At 35.6% G+C, this 15662-nt stretch overlaps 3 protein-coding genes and 1 long non-coding RNA gene across 5 annotated transcripts; all 4 read right to left on the bottom strand.

The window, feature by feature from the left end:
- Positions 1–147: 147 nt before the first annotated feature.
- On the bottom strand, positions 148–5600 carry LOC109054947 (unique cartilage matrix-associated protein-like). Of its 2 annotated transcripts, none has more exons than XM_019072177.2 (5): positions 5436–5600; positions 4863–4919; positions 4687–4782; positions 2081–2167; positions 148–771 (listed from the first exon to the last, which is right to left on the bottom strand). In XM_019072177.2, the coding sequence occupies exons 1-5, from the start codon at positions 5491–5493 to the stop codon at positions 680–682; spliced, it is 390 nt and encodes a 129-aa protein (XP_018927722.1). In that variant the 5' UTR covers positions 5494–5600; the 3' UTR covers positions 148–679. The 2 variants fall into 2 exon arrangements, with proteins under 2 accessions (XP_018927722.1, XP_018927721.1); XM_019072176.2 differs by having other exon boundaries at positions 4687–4785; positions 5436–5598.
- A 2657-nt stretch (positions 5601–8257) lies between these two features.
- Positions 8258–9709, bottom strand: LOC109054948. The gene is made up of 4 exons (XR_006156508.1): positions 9544–9709; positions 9360–9457; positions 8552–8686; positions 8258–8448 (listed from the first exon to the last, which is right to left on the bottom strand). It is a non-coding gene; the product is annotated as an uncharacterized LOC109054948 (long non-coding RNA).
- Positions 9710–11992: 2283 nt separating this feature from the next.
- Positions 11993–13412, bottom strand: LOC122139694. The gene is made up of 3 exons (XM_042738819.1): positions 13197–13412; positions 12621–12948; positions 11993–12536 (listed from the first exon to the last, which is right to left on the bottom strand). The coding sequence occupies exons 1-3, from the start codon at positions 13238–13240 to the stop codon at positions 12213–12215; spliced, it is 696 nt and encodes a 231-aa protein (XP_042594753.1). The 5' UTR covers positions 13241–13412; the 3' UTR covers positions 11993–12212.
- Positions 13413–14169: 757 nt separating this feature from the next.
- LOC109066457 lies at positions 14170–15482 on the bottom strand. Its single transcript, XM_019083480.2, has 3 exons — positions 15323–15482; positions 14877–15171; positions 14170–14792 (listed from the first exon to the last, which is right to left on the bottom strand). The coding sequence occupies exons 1-3, from the start codon at positions 15364–15366 to the stop codon at positions 14469–14471; spliced, it is 663 nt and encodes a 220-aa protein (XP_018939025.2). The 5' UTR covers positions 15367–15482; the 3' UTR covers positions 14170–14468.
- Positions 15483–15662: the final 180 nt, after the last annotated feature.

Raw genomic sequence — 15662 nt, 5'->3', positions numbered from 1 at the left:
GGTAACTGCACGGAGGCTCAGGAAGGTCGATAAATCTTTCTTTCCACTTGTTTCGTTCTCCCTCATTTTCCCATCTGTCTAAGCTCTCAGCACAGGAATGGCACTCTGTTGCCAGCAAATACTGCCTAGGAATTATGATCCCGTCTGTAGGTGCACAAACCTGACCTTTTTATTATATATATACATACATACATACCATGTTTATGAGTTTACAAGATGGTGCAAAAGTCAGATCCTTTACATTTTTTCTTTTATTGGCTTTCTCCTTTGCTTTTTTATAATTCTGGTTGGTATGTTTTATATCGAACCCTCACTAATCCAGAAAATGAGAAGAGCTTTAGTCGCACATCAGTACAGACCCGAAGTTATTAAAAGGGAGGTCAGATGACAGCTGTACGTAATTACTGAAGAAGGAAATAAGGAGTTGCTCTTGGAAAAAAGCTTAAAATCACAAACTGATCATGAATGTTTTGATAAAGAATCCATTAAAAGAGTAAAGATAAGCAATTAGAACAGAGCGGGATATTGTTACATTCCAAACAAACCCTTTTATTATATATGTATAAGGGTATTTAATCTGTAAGTGCTAATGAATAATTGAATAATAATATAATGTCATGAAAATATTCCTCAAAGATGGTTATCCACTTTCCGAGGCACTGCACGTGCTCATATGTGCTCAGACATAGTAGCGGTGGTGAGGGTATCGTGGGTATTGCCCATGGAATTCTCTCCACTGCTGATTCTTCTCTCTGGTCCTCTCGTACTGCTCTGTTGAAGCAAAGACAGACAACAGCTAGAACTGGATCCATTTCTCAAAGACTTTTATATCTTAAATGACAAAAGGTAACAGTACACACAAAAATAACAAATTGCTGAAAATGTACTCACCTTCAGGCCATCCAAGATGTAGATGAGTTTGTTTCTTGATGAGAACAGATTTGGAAAAATGTAGCATTGCATCACTTGCTCACCAATGGATCCTCTGCAGTGAATGGGTGCCGTCAGAATCCAAACAGCTGATTAAAACATCAGAATAATCCACAAACAATCCACACAACTCCAGTCCAGTTGTTTCTTTTTGCTTCAAACCATTGCTTCCAGCTAAAATACAAATCTCCTATCAATGATATTGCTTTCTTCAGCGAAAATGTCAACTTTGTCTGAATCGGGAGAGAAATATGCACAGAAGTGATGGTTTAAAGTTAAACCACCTTGATGATGGACATGACAGCTTTTCTCTTCAGAAGACATTAATGGATGGACTGGCGTAGTGTGGATTACTTGTGGATTGTGATTTTTTTTTAACACCTGTTTTGGCTCTTATTCTGACGGCACCCATTCACTGAAAGGATCCGTTGGCGAGCAAGTGATTCTACATTTATCGAAATTTGTTCTAATTAAGACGCAAACTCATCTACGTTTTGGATGGCCTGAGGGTGAGTAAATATTAAGCAAAGTTTAATTTTTGGGTGAACTATAGCATAAAATAAATGTATTCATGGAGTTTCCACCAATTTACTGCAGTGGCATGGTATTAGCTATGATTATCATCAAAAAGTAATTAAAATCCAACATGTTCTATATGTACAAGCAATAATTAATAACTGTGGAACTTTAGCTAGAACTATGGTTGCCATGGTAAGGAGTCATTCAGAAACTGTTTCTGTTGTTGAGTGGTATTGGGTTGAGTTGTTTTCAAATTTTTTTGTGGGTTCAATTCCCAGGGAACAGACATACTGGTAAAAAAAAAAAAATTGTATAGCCTGAATGTACTGTAAGTCGCTTTGGATAAAAGTGTCTGCTAAATGCATAAATGTAAACTAATCTTCTTTATCAGTGTATTCGGAACAATACAATTTTTTGATTAAATTGAATTGACTGTTTACTTTCAAAACACTGAAGGAACCTAATGTCACTTATCTAGTGTACTGTATAGAAACAGGCTCAGAGCCACTGCTTTCATCAGCCTCTTATTAGTCCAGCAGTCCTGTCTGTGAACTGTATCCTGTAGAGGGTTTGATCGGCATGTTTCTCTGTTCTGAAAGCCAAGAAAGTCAGACGGGGAGATCAGTCTCACCATCGCGCTCCTCCTCTAAATAGTTCTCCTGTTCATTGTTTTGTTCCTCTAAGCGCTCGTTTGTAGCCATCTTCACCCTCTGCTCCGCTAAAAGTTAGTGAAAAAACAGCATTGATTTTAGTATACAATAATAACGTGTAAATGAGATACCTTTTTAAAATATTTTTTTAACGTTTTCTCTTATCCTCCCAAATGCTTATTCAAAAATACTGAAATAATGTGAAATACTATTTAAATTAGGTTTTTTCTATTTTAAAATAAGATTTATTCCTGTGGAGCAAAGCTGAATTATCAGCATCATTACTCCAGTCTTCAGTGTCACATGATCCATCTGAAATAATTCCAATATGCTGATTTGCTGCTCAAGAAACATTCTTATCAATGTTGAAAAAGTTGTGCCACCTAATATTTTTGTGCAAACCATTAAAAAAAATTTTTTCCCCCTCAGAATTCTTTGATGATTCTAAAGTTCAAAATAACAGCATTTATTTGAAATAGAAATATTTGACCAATATGGGTTTTCAATGGCACTTTCACATTTTTGTTACATTCTTGACAAAGCTTTCAGTAGAGTTAAGAAATGACGAGCCAATGCTGATAATCTCAAAATGGACACATATCAGGTAAAATTGCTTTGGGATTTCATGAAACATCATACAAGAGCAGTTAAGCATCTACTATCCTTGCAATCCTGCAAGTTTTCAGGTTGCTCTCATCTCTAGAGATGTCCTCAAAAGCTCCAGACTGTCCAACATAAACAGGTTTAAGGGTGACACACTCCCATACACCAGCTGACAGCAGCTCACAGATATTAGCAAATTGAGGGCCAAAAATAATCTAGGTTTCTCCCGCTCTCTTTCTCCATAGTGAGGGAGGTTAGTTTAGCTCATATCTGCACATTCCACTTTCGAGCCTTAACTGCTTTAACTCTTCCAACCTGCAGTGCCATCACACACACATTGCTGACCATTTAAAATACACTAAAGTGAAACTTTTCCATGCCTTCACTGCTGCAGTCATAGACTGGCAGGGTAAAGGACTGCCTGATGCAGTGACGGTGACGAGTGACCATATGTATGTGTGTGTCTCTGTGGGAGAGAGAGAACACTGCTCCATATTGTCCTGTTGGACCTTCTAGACCAATGTTTTTGACTCGGAGCCACCCAAAGTCTAAGATGATGTTCAAACGTATTTCCTATGGATATTGTTTTACTTCTAATTTTGTGACTCCAGACAAAAAAGAAAAAAAAAAGAAAAGGTAATTATGACTTTTTCCCCACAAATTTGAGTTTATATCTCAATTCTGAGAAAAAAAAATCTCAGAACTGCAAGATGAGAATGTTTTTCTTAATTCTGAGGAAAAAATATGTGAACTCTGGGGGGGGGGGGAGTCAAAAATTGTGAGTAAAGGTCGCAATGATCTCTTTAAAAGTGGTCATCTCATTTGCTTTTATGAAAGAAAAAAAAAGGAAATATAAACTCAGAATAGCCAGAAAAAAAAAGAAAATCTGAATTTGTATTGCGTAATTTTGACCACTTTAATAAGTTTCCTCACATAAATGTATATTCTTCAATTAAAAAAAAAAAAAAAAAAGAAAAAGAAATAATAAGAAAAAAATTTTGTGTGGGCTTGAGAAATATAATAGGTTTGTTATAAGTTTATAATATGTTGTACATCTAGCTTTTTTTTTTTCAGTTGAGGTCTGGTCAAATTAGCATATTGTGTTCGAGTCAGATTCCTATTGGCTCTTTTATCTGCATATTTAATTACAGTAAGTAGGCCTGGGTAAGGAGTAGGGGCCTATAAAGACTAAATTGTTGATTTTGGTAATAAATATTGCTTTTACAGTTCTGCTTAGTTTTATCAATGTTTTATGTTAAACTGTGATTATTATTTTTATTACAATGTCACATAGAAAAGGCTAGCAACACATTAAACATGAAATTTTGAAGTAGAAAGACTGAAATAGTGTTTTTTACTCAAGTCTTGGTTTTATCGGTAACACTTTTCAATAATGTGTCATTTGTTAACATTAAAGAGTTAACTAATATGAATGAACAGTGAACAATAAATGTATTTGAATATTTATTAATCTTTGCCAATGTTAGTTAATAAAAATACAGTCGTTCATGTTAGTTCACAGTACATTAACTAATGTTAACATACACAACTTGTAATTGTAATAATGCATTAGTAAATGCAGAATTTAACATTAAGATTAATAAATGCATTAGAAGTATTGTTCATTCTTAGTTCGTTAACTAAAGTAGTTAACTAATGAACCTTATTGTAAAGTGTTACCTCCTAGTGTTCCTTAGTTAATTTGCTCACAGTGAACACTCTTCTAATATCTGAGAGAATGACGTTAAAGAAGTCTGTTCACTCATTTCTTCACATCTGTATGCTATTGCGGTGGGCATTAACATAAATTAAATGTGAATACAGTTAAATGGGAGATTACTTAAAGTTGACTTTCAGCTGCTTAATTGTTAAACTACATATTAAGAGTGTAATTGTCTCTTCATTTTGATTAAACCTTCAAAGATGACGAGAAAAGCAGAACTGAGATTACATTAGGACATTAGGACCGTTTTACTGCACTCACCATAGTACTCTTCATAAGTTCTCGGGGATCTGCGACCGCGGCGTTTGAAGAAGTTTGAGGCATCAGATGCTGGCATGAAAACTCGTTTAGATGCTCCTGCTAAAGCAATGGAGTAAGAGGATGGAGTGTGTGGGATTTAAATTTGGAGTGTGTGTGTGTGTGTGTGTTGAACTCACGTTGAGCTTCAGTGTCTTTTCCAGCTTTAACAGCTGCACTTTCAACCCCAGCCAGAACTAAAGGGAGAGAGAGTTTCCTTTATACAGTTTTTCTGTCTGGTCTTTGAAAAATTCTAATGATGTGAAATATAGCTCATATCATATACTGTATGTGAAATGTGTTTTATAGATGTGTTTCTTATAGTTAAAGAACATCAAGAAATGAAAGAAAGCTTTGAATACATTAACCAAAGGAAAAAAGAAACATACTACCATCATTTTTTAGACTTGGTACCATAGTTGTACCTTGTTTTTTGGTAATATTGGCCGTTTTGGACATGCATCTTTAGAAATACCATGTAAACTCCATGGTATGTGAGTGTGGCAATCATTTAGTACCATAGTCTCAATGGTAAATAGTTTTCTGCAAAAAACTTTTGACTATTTAAATTTTTGCAGCATTTCATAAAACTTTTTTACTCGTCTAAATGACTCGTGATGTCAACAACTCATTTTATGTAAAGCAATTTTTTTTATATATTTAATGGGGAAAAAAATGTATTCTCAAAGTATTGATAGGTAATAGGTACTCACCAATTAGAATGAGGACGGTGGGCAGCAGTGTGAGTAGCACAGTATGAGTCCTGGCCATCCTTCAGAAGATGAGTGTGTCTTATGCAGGTATCAGAATCACAGCAGAGAGTCTTGAGACCCAAGAGTGTGTGTGAGAGAGAAAGAGAAGAAGGAAAGCAAAGGAAAGGCGGGGGAGCTGGAATTTCAATGGCCCAGGGGAACGCAGGAGGGGCGAGAGGGAGACACAGACCCCAGCACACACCCACTGATCAGACCTTAGGTGTGCATGACAGCCTCTATCATCACTGACCATTACTGTCCAAACTTTTAGGCAGGTTTACAGTCTAGCATCAGGATTTGCATTCCAATGAAGCAAATGATCAAGTTCGTGTGATAGATTCCTCAAGTAGCTACTCATCAGGATTAAGCAGATTAACTAAATATCAGCACTTTAACCTGTCAGCATAAATAATAACCTGTGCATTCCCCTGAGATCTATCTGTCTGCATAATAATCTGCAAATATCATCTCTGTTAAGCAGTACTATATCTAAATTGACAATTTTTGTGTGAAAATGTTTAAAAACTTTCCATCGTTAGATTAATTCCGCAGAATGTGTAATAAGAACTGGATCACTGTTTTATGTGTGACTGTGTGTGCTACACATAGCATTCTTTACCAAGAGTGTCAGAAATTATTTTCCTGCTCCGAGGCCAGTGAGAGTTCAGTGTTTGTGAGACACATCCTGTGTCCAAATATGCATATTTCACTTCTAAATAGAATGCAAACAGCATCACTGCATCTGCCGAGATGTGGAATCAATGGACACGTTGCTATCCCATGAGGCCGAGGGTGCAGAGGTGCCACCAGATAATTTTTTTTCTGTCAAAAAACATCTGGGTCAAAGGTGACTGTCATATGTTGGATATAGTATTTATACTACATCCGCAAACCTTAAGAACATACTTTAACAACAGCTGAGAGGCCCACCTGGAGCCAGGCTTGGATATCTAAAGTAAAACGGACACAAAGAGAGAAATAGAGTAACAACCAGACAGAATGTCAGGAAATGAGAAACAGACATGCTGAGAGATAGAGGGAAGTTAAAAGCTATATGTCACTCCTTATATTGGCTTCTGTCTCCGTTTCTCAACGCGTATCAAAGTACATCGATGTCTGTGAGGAAACCGTGCATATGATTTGCCCTTTCTGGGTTGGTTTGGCTATAGGGTGTGCATGTGCATTTATGAGACATTTTTCCATGCTGTGTAAATGGATTCCTGGATGTCTGGATACCATCCAGGTATTTTCTTCGGTTCCAAGTCTCCATAAGGCAGACACCCCAGGAAACAGTAGCGATCCCAGCCATTCTCCACAACACAAACACACAAGGTACCTCTCCACTCTGGAGAATCACTCTTTCCCAAGAAGACACCCATTAAGTGTAAAAGTGGGTTCCCTCTCAAAGAAATTGCTCACTAAACCTTTTACTAACACTCATGTCGTTCCAGATCCATACTTATTATCCTCTAAAGGAGGATGGAGTAACAGAACTCATTTGCTTTTGTGTATATTCAAAAGTGGTTTGTTTTGGGCCACTTGGTATTATTTTTATTGTGCTTTTTTTAGTCACTTTTGGAGCTTGAGGGCCCATTTCTTTGCAATGTATGGAAAAGAGCAGCATGAACATTCTGCTAAACATCTTCATACAGGTTTGGAATGACATGAGGGTCAATAAATGTTGACAGAATTTTCATTTTTGGGTGAACTATCACTTTAAGCTCAATCGAGTGAATTATCCAGGGCAATTTCTCAACTGTAAATAATGTTGAACCAATCTCACCACTTCATCTTACTGTTTATTTTTGTGGAAGTTGTTGACAGGGTGTGGTTTGAATTGGTCGGATGGAGTTTGTACCATGGACCACTTTAAATAGCCACTTTCATTCGGCACACTTACATTTTCTGCTAAAAGCAATTTGATTTCAATGGAGACTGCAGTCTGGGCACGTATGGTATTTATTATACGTGCGTATGCAGAGAGAGAAACAAACAAGCATTCTTGCCTGCTCTTAAAATGCCCACTTATTCTGCTTTTAATCAGCACGATCAAGGAATTGGATTGCAGTTAGCTGGTAAATATATAAATAGATGGTGTATTTTGCTCACATCTGTTAAATCGAGGTTGGAAAACCACTCTTGCTTTATAACACACAACATACTGTATAACACACAAAATTCCCATTATATTTGTTATAAAACACTGGCGTTCACATATGAAACTTTATCAGCCATAAGTTTATTTAAAATATATGTGTGTTTATTTACAATAAGCAAAATAATGTGGCAGAAACTTGGAATTTTATTAATAAGATTATAACTCCAAAAGCAGTGTTATTGTCAGGTGGTAGTTATTTTTAGTTTTGTTTAATGGATTTTAAAAGGCACGTTTAGACCTGATCTAATGTTGATCAAACATATTTATCCATTTAATATCGCAGAATTAACAGTAAAATGCATTTGCCTCTTATTCTTTCAAAAACATAATTTCCATTAGCAAAAAGTTGGATCTTAGATATGTCAAATAATGGAGGCTGATAAAATGCTCCGCTGTACCCAATTATATATTTCCCATTGTCCGCTGTGAACTCGAATTCTGTTCCAAGTACTTCAACATAGGTCCATTTACACACCAAGGTCCATTGATGCTAAAATTACAGCGTCTGGCTTTCATTAATATTATTAGATCGGTATCAGAATTGCTTTTCCAAGGCACAGATGGCAATTCAGAAAGCGTGATCCATGATTTATTTATTACATTGAGTGCTGATTGATGGAGTTTGTTTTTTTAGTTAGTGAAAGCATATTTAATTATTAGTTTTTAGGGCAATTGTTTAATAATTAACAAACAGCTGTGTGCTGTAAATCATTCCAGTTGTGAAGCTGTTCTCTCTCTAAGCAGACAGATGAGCACTGGCAATCACAGTGATGTTCGGTTTCCTTGGATCAGATGTCCCCGCAAAGCCCAGGTGTCCTGCACACAGAACAAACACATGCATGTAGAACCCAACTGCAATGATAAACCACACACGTGTGCATGAAAGTAACTCTGCATTTGACTGAAGCTGTGAACACACCTCAAATGTGACTGTATCATCAACTCCATACTTCTTAGCTGCAAGTTCTTTCACTTCATTGCTGATGTTCTCCTGAGCTGATCCTTTTTACATCAATGTAAAGCAGTCAGAGCTGGCGTAGTGACAGGAGATGGCCTGAAATAAATGCAAACAAATTCAAATCTAGTAATCTCTGACTTTGTGCCATCATACACTTACTAAGCTGGTTGTTGACAGCACCAAAAGTCAATGTATTGTTACTCTTGTGCATCTAAATTATCATTTTTACAAAATTTTGATTAACCATAGGTTTTATTTTACAGCTCTTTTAAAACTCAACATGTTGCATCAGTAAGATACAGTATGTATGATAGAGTTATTGAGGAGTAATTCATTCAAAAATTTAAATTAGCTAAAACTTAACTCTCCCTCAGGCCAGCCAAGATATACTTGTGTTTGTGTCTTCTTTAGAGCAGATTTGGAGAAATGCAGTGGTTTGAAGTTAAAAGTGTCTTGATGGATTTTACAAACATGCAGCCTTTCACTTCACAAGACATTAACTGAAGGACTGGAGTGGTGTGGATTATTGTGATTTTTTTTTATCAGCTGTTTGGACTCTCATTCTGACGGCACCCATTCACTGCAGAGGATCAAGTGATGTGATGCTACATTTCTCCAAACCTGTTCTGATGAAGAAACAAACTCATCTACATCTCTGTATATGTATATATATATAAAGCGATGCTATTTAATAAAACCTTTTGATGACTATATAAATGCTACATTAAAAATGCACAGTTAATCCAGATATTCTGCTGAATCCAATCACCAGGTTTGCACATATACACGTGTCAAGTGGTTTGTTGATGAGCATGGTGTGCATGGCCATGATGTGGGTCCAGTGGAACACTCCACATACTTCAGGATCTGAGAAACATGTGATTAAATATAGGTGAAAATTATATTCTTGTTGCTGTGGAGAGTGTTTTGTATGCATAGTACTCTGTGTCTACCTGTGGTAAAGTGCAATAGCGGAAAAGATCGGGATCTTCCTGGAAGTCCTGAAGTTTGGTCACAGCCTTCTAAACTTCAACAAACTCAGATTTAGCAATGGTTACATCTCTCATTATCACCAAACCAGGCACCTTCACCTCTCTCTTACAGATGCGCTCAAACTCTTTCCTGTGAAACACACACACTGTTATGTGCAAAGAAGAGCACTGAAATATAGATTTTCTGTTAATGATTTACCCTGAATTCACCCAACTTTCCAACAGTACCTATGTTTACATGCAGCCTAATAATCTTCTATTAATCTCACTAAACAGAATTTCTGTGACTGTGCTGGTGTTGCATATTTAAAAAATAAAAAATGCATTAAATATTAGAATGATATATATATAGTACAATGCATTACAAATAATTATCAATATTGGCTCCTCAAATGAAGATAATTTAAGACACTATATTATTGTAGCAGATGAAACATTAAAAAGACACCTTTAGAAGTCAGTATATTTGTTTGCTTTTTCTCATATCATTACATAACCATTTCACAGAGTGAAAGTCCATAGCGATGCATTTTATAACAAAGTCTGTTAAACTTTCTATTGCAGATTTAGGTTCACACAGAAGGCATTCTTCTGTTCAGTCATTTTTTTTTTTTTGTTTTTTTTTTTCTGTCATATTTTTAATTATTTTATAGGCATATACCACAATTAAAAACTAAATTAATGAATGTTCAGTGTTTTGACTAGTCTTGCCTGAATCTGTCAATATCCTCTTCCAATACCAATTTTCAGATGAGTATGAATCCATTCTCTTTATAGGCTATTCTCTGTTCTGGAGTCAGGACGTCCGTGTCAAAAGTGGATCTGCAGACAAGCCAGGATATAGTTTACAAACAGACCAAGAGCCAAATATTAGGACATTATGTAAAGTGTATTTGAATGAATTTCAGCAATATTTAAAGACTAAAACAATTCTAAAATGCAAAATCTTTATAACCATTAATTATTTGCACTAATGTTATTTACATTGTTATTACATTGCACATATTTTGTACGCCCAGCTGCCATTCCTTTGGCAATACAAATGTACAGTTTTATAAAAGGCACACTTGAATTGAAATTATAACTGAAAGCTGAATAACTGAAAGACTTGAGGATGATATGACACGTTTTGTGCAGAAGTGAAGGATGCTCTCTGAATGATACAGGTTAAAGTTCATAACATTTTACACGGATGGATGTCAGCAGCACATAATAATCACTGTACAGTACAGAACAAAGGTAACGTAAAATGGATCGCCCTGCTTTATTTATTTATCATAGCAAGAGAGTAATTAAAGTTAAAATATGATCCAGTGTTTTGTTCAAAATAAATATTTCCATCAATGAAAAGTAGTAAACCATAAAGCAAGCCTGCTCGTAATGCTTCGGCTTGTGATCCGGTGTTGTGCCCAATTTTGACCCCCTGCCAAATTATTACCCCCCTCGTTCAAATCGCTACCTGATTGCCTAATCCTAACCCCACCCCTAATCCTAACCCCTTCCCCAAAACTACTCCTAAACCTACAAATACTAGGTTGGTAATAATCTAGCAGGGGGTCAGAATTGGGCACAACACCGGAAACAGCTGCCTGTCTGCTGCACGCCAGCCCCGCTTAGAGACACCGGGTGCGTTCTCAAGTTGGGACATTCTAAAACGCTTAATGTATGTAAACTAGGACCAGGGAAACCCAAATTTTTGTCAAACCTTACTTGTAATAAACACTAACTACTAACTACCGTGATGCCGATCCAGATGATTCAGACCCACTTTTAATCTGTCTGCTGCCCAGGACATTTTAATCCAGCACAGAGTCAACGAGCTGAACTCAACTGCAGTGCGTTTGACTTCAAATTTGTGTTTATGTAAGTGAAGTAAAGTGCAGTGACATTACTTATTAACTAATAAAAGTATTAAACTATAGACCCCCCCCGCAACACTATAAAATAACATAATAAAGAATAGTTATTATGGAGTTAAATAGGGTATAGTGTAGTGCAAATTAGAATCAATACGAATAAATACTACAAAATAAAGAATATTCTTATCTTTTGTTTGTTGCAGTTGGTTCGTTCATTGTAAAATCTAAATATAATAACATATCTGTTATTAACAGAATAATATCATTTTTAAACTATATTTAATGAAAAACTTTCAAATGGAACCATATACAGTAGGCAAGGCAAGTTTATTTGTTGATATAGCTCAAGATAATCGTTAAAATACTTTAAAGGGAAAATAATCGAAAATCAAGTTTATTTATATAGCTCAAGATAATCGTAAAATCAAAATAGAAAATGAATAATTTAGATGTTTTAGAAATGGTATATAGTGCCTATAACCATGAAATGTGAAATATATTTTTCAGAGTTTATATTTAACAAAATAATGAACTGCTGAACACTCTAAATATTCAGACAAAATGTAAAAGAAATGTATTATTGTTTGTAAATTTCAAAAAATGTGGTTGCAAACATAGTTTTTGATTATTTAATTCTTTTAAAATTATTGTAAGCAAAATCTTAAAATAAGCCATCAAATACATCAATCAGTATTTGGATTATTATTGCAAACTTTTTTTATTTTTATGAAATATTGAATTGCTCAGACGGTGTTTGCATTTAACAACCAGTCAAGATGAGAAGAAGAAATCATGCTCATTCTGCATCTGTGCGCGGAATATAGCATTAGCCTTCTCCACTGTCTTAGTTGTGTTGAGATACTTATTCAGCAGAGCTCTATAGTGTTTCTCAGGATGGCCACCCATATTCTCCACCTTCCAAGTGTAGTAGGCATTGGTTGAAGGAGTGTTGAGATTTTTAGCCAACCAAACCCAGAGTCTAGCGCAGGGCAGAAGACCCACAGCAAAGTACAGCGGCTCTTCATTGTCCATCAGGTTTCTGTAGTACGCCAGATACTTCTTCATAGCTGGAGTTTGCTCAATGGGAGGCTCACCCTGTGGAAATGAGATTATAAACCATCTTCAGTGAATTAGGAACCAACTTGAAAGTTTTGAACTGTTCGTTGATCTTATTCTTACCTTGAAAAAATATTGTTTGAGCATCAAATTGCCAAAACCTTTGTAACTTGAGTATCTACCATTCAAGAAGTCCTTGAGGTCATTAGGCTGAGTTACATTTGCACTCATTTTCTTCAACATCTCAGCCACTTTCAGTACATAGTTAAGATCTTGGATGGTGAAGCTGATGTATCGCTCTGCCTGCAGGCTGCCATTCTGCATTTGTATCAGGAAGTCCCCTCGGATCGTCTTATAGGCTATGTCTATATTGTTCTCCCAGATAAACTCATATACATCCTCCACAGATTTCATTTCCAAACTGTTACTAGGACAGTTACAGATTGTGTACCTGTTATACACACAAACCGTTATTAAACTGAATTCTTAGACAAGAGAATTAGTGTTAGATGAGACTGTTCAGTACAACTTATCATGCATTTCAGAAAATCAACGAAGAGCCATTATATTAGGATCCCCATTTAGTTTAGAAATGAAACTAGTTTTTATATAGTTTTGTCCTGTTTAGGAGTCTAAAAACAACATCTAGTAATCACGCCAAAGTTACTGTTTAATAAAAATTAAACATTAAGACCTTACCTAAAATATGTGAAAGAAAAACAGAGAAAGGCAGCGGTCTTCATGTTTCTTGTGTCCAGACGTGCTCTTTTCTTCAATTCTTCAACTTCCCCAACCCAATCCAAGCACTACAGCTTCCCTAAAGAAGCAGTTTTATGTACAGTATCCGTGTTTATTGCGTAATAAAGAATTAAGCCAGCGTTCTACTTTCATATATGAAAGTGAAAGTTGCAGACTAAGGTCGGAGGTCAAGTTTTAAGGAACCTCTACGGAAATGGAACAATGGGTGGTACCAGAAGTACAGAATGTGATACACCAGAGATGCCAGAGAAAACATTTTAGTGTTTTGTAAAATCTTTGGTAAAATGTTTATATTTTTAAATATGGCAAACTATTTCCTCACATGAGTATGTGCAGTTTATGAGAACAATATATTACACAGATTCTCTTTTTTGTATTTGGATGAAGCAAGAAGTGCATGTAAAAACTGATGCTCCTTGCACTGGTTGGAATTTTTCCATGTCTAAAATAAGTTTCCTCAAAAAGTACACATAGCATTTTAGTTATTGTATTAAGGAACATTTGGAAAAATAAAATACACTGTAAAAGTGATTGTAATTTCAGCTGTAAAAGACTGCAAAAATGCTACTGTAAAAAACCTGTTAATTAATATATATGGTGAAAATCTGTAAAGGATCTAATGGGACATTTCATGTAATTTTTGGTACAGTAGTCTTTGGAAGTGAAAAAGAACAAATAATCTTATAATGTACAGTGACAAACCGTATATTGTCATTCCCAGAATTCCCTCTCTGACACTTCACATTTGATGGTATTTTTGTATTTCAATATTTTTTTCTTAATTTATTCTATTAATATTTTTTCTATTATGCTGTTAAATTATTGTTATTTTTTCTTATTTTATTTAACTTAACATTAGTATCCTTAAAAAATGGCATGCTTCAGATTTAAAATGAATGCAAGATATCAGACATAATAGAAGATATTTTTATTGTTGATGGGTACAGACAATGAATATTCAGAAACAACAGACCAGAATTATATTTCGGTTTAAACTGGCTGTGCACATACACTTTTTCATGATTAAAAACTTAACATTAGACTTGGATAAAATATTAAATTATTTTTAAATTATTAATTTTTTTATTGCATATTAACCATAAAATATGTAACCAAATACATCCATCAATATTTTAAAAATACTTTAAATAATTGGAAATATTGAGTTGCTCAGACAGAAGGCTATTTGCAACACTTCTCTCTAACAACCAATCAAGATGAGAAGAAGAAATCATGCTCATTCTGCATCTGTGCACGGAATACAGTATTAGCCTTCTTCACTTTCTCAGGTGTCTTGAGATACTTATTCAGCAGAGCTCTGTAGGTTTTCTCAGGATGGCCGCCCATATTGTCCACCTTCCAAGTGTAGTAGGCATTGGTTGGAGGAGTGTTGAGATTCTTAGCCAGCCAAACCCAGAGTCTAGCGCAGGGCAGAAGACCCACAGCAAAGTACAGCGACTTTTCATTGTGCATCAGGTTTCTGTAGTACGCCAGATACTTCTTCATAGCTGGAGTTTGCACAATGGGAGGCTCACCCTGTGGAAATGAGATTATAAACCATCTTCAATGAATTAGGAACCAACTTGAAATGTTTAAAGTCTTTTGTTTTTCTATTCTTACCTTGAAAAAATATTGTTTGAGAATAATGTCTGCATATCTTTTGTAGCTCGAGTATCTGCCTTTCATGAAGTCCTTGATGTCACTGGGCTGAAATACTTTGGCACTCATTTTCTTTAACATCTTGGTGACTTCCAGTAGATAGCCGATGTCCTGGATGGTGAAGTTGACATATCGCTCCGCCTGCAGGCTGCCGTTCTCCATTTGTCTCAGGAAGTCCAACCCGATTGTCTTATTAGCAATGTCTTTATTCTGCTCCCACAGATATTCATACACATCATCCACTGCCTGACTGTAACTACAACAGAAAATTTGTGAATTATAATACAACCATATCTCAGATATGCACAAATCATCACTGAAGAGAAGCAGAAAAACTGTTCATTACAACTTTGCACATATTTATACCTCATAAAATGTTGAAAAACGTATGGTTCATTAGGACTCACCTGGAACCTAAGAAGCAGAGACACAGGAGGGTGGAGGTCTTCATGTTTCTTGGATCTTGTAGTGAACTCGTCTTCAGCTCTGATCTGTAAATCCTGACTGTTATATCTTCAGTGAGCCAGTCCTTTTATAGTGGCAGTTTATTAGCTAATTCGGAATTGTGGCAATGGATGGTGATGGTAACAAATCTGGTTTTAGTATTTGACTGCACATCAGTTCCCCATTTGTGAAATACTTTTTTGCTCATTCTGAATCTTGCAAGATTACATCTCTGTTGCGTTGCTGTTTATCTATATACTGTAAAATGTAATGTTGACTTTACTTAGAAAAAGTGAAGAAACT

Source organism: Cyprinus carpio, chromosome A4 (genome assembly GCF_018340385.1).
Source record: "Cyprinus carpio isolate SPL01 chromosome A4, ASM1834038v1, whole genome shotgun sequence".
Lineage (NCBI taxonomy): Eukaryota > Metazoa > Chordata > Actinopteri > Cypriniformes > Cyprinidae > Cyprinus > Cyprinus carpio.
Note: the sequence above shows the minus strand (reverse complement) of the source record. Positions and strands in the feature narration are given on the sequence as shown.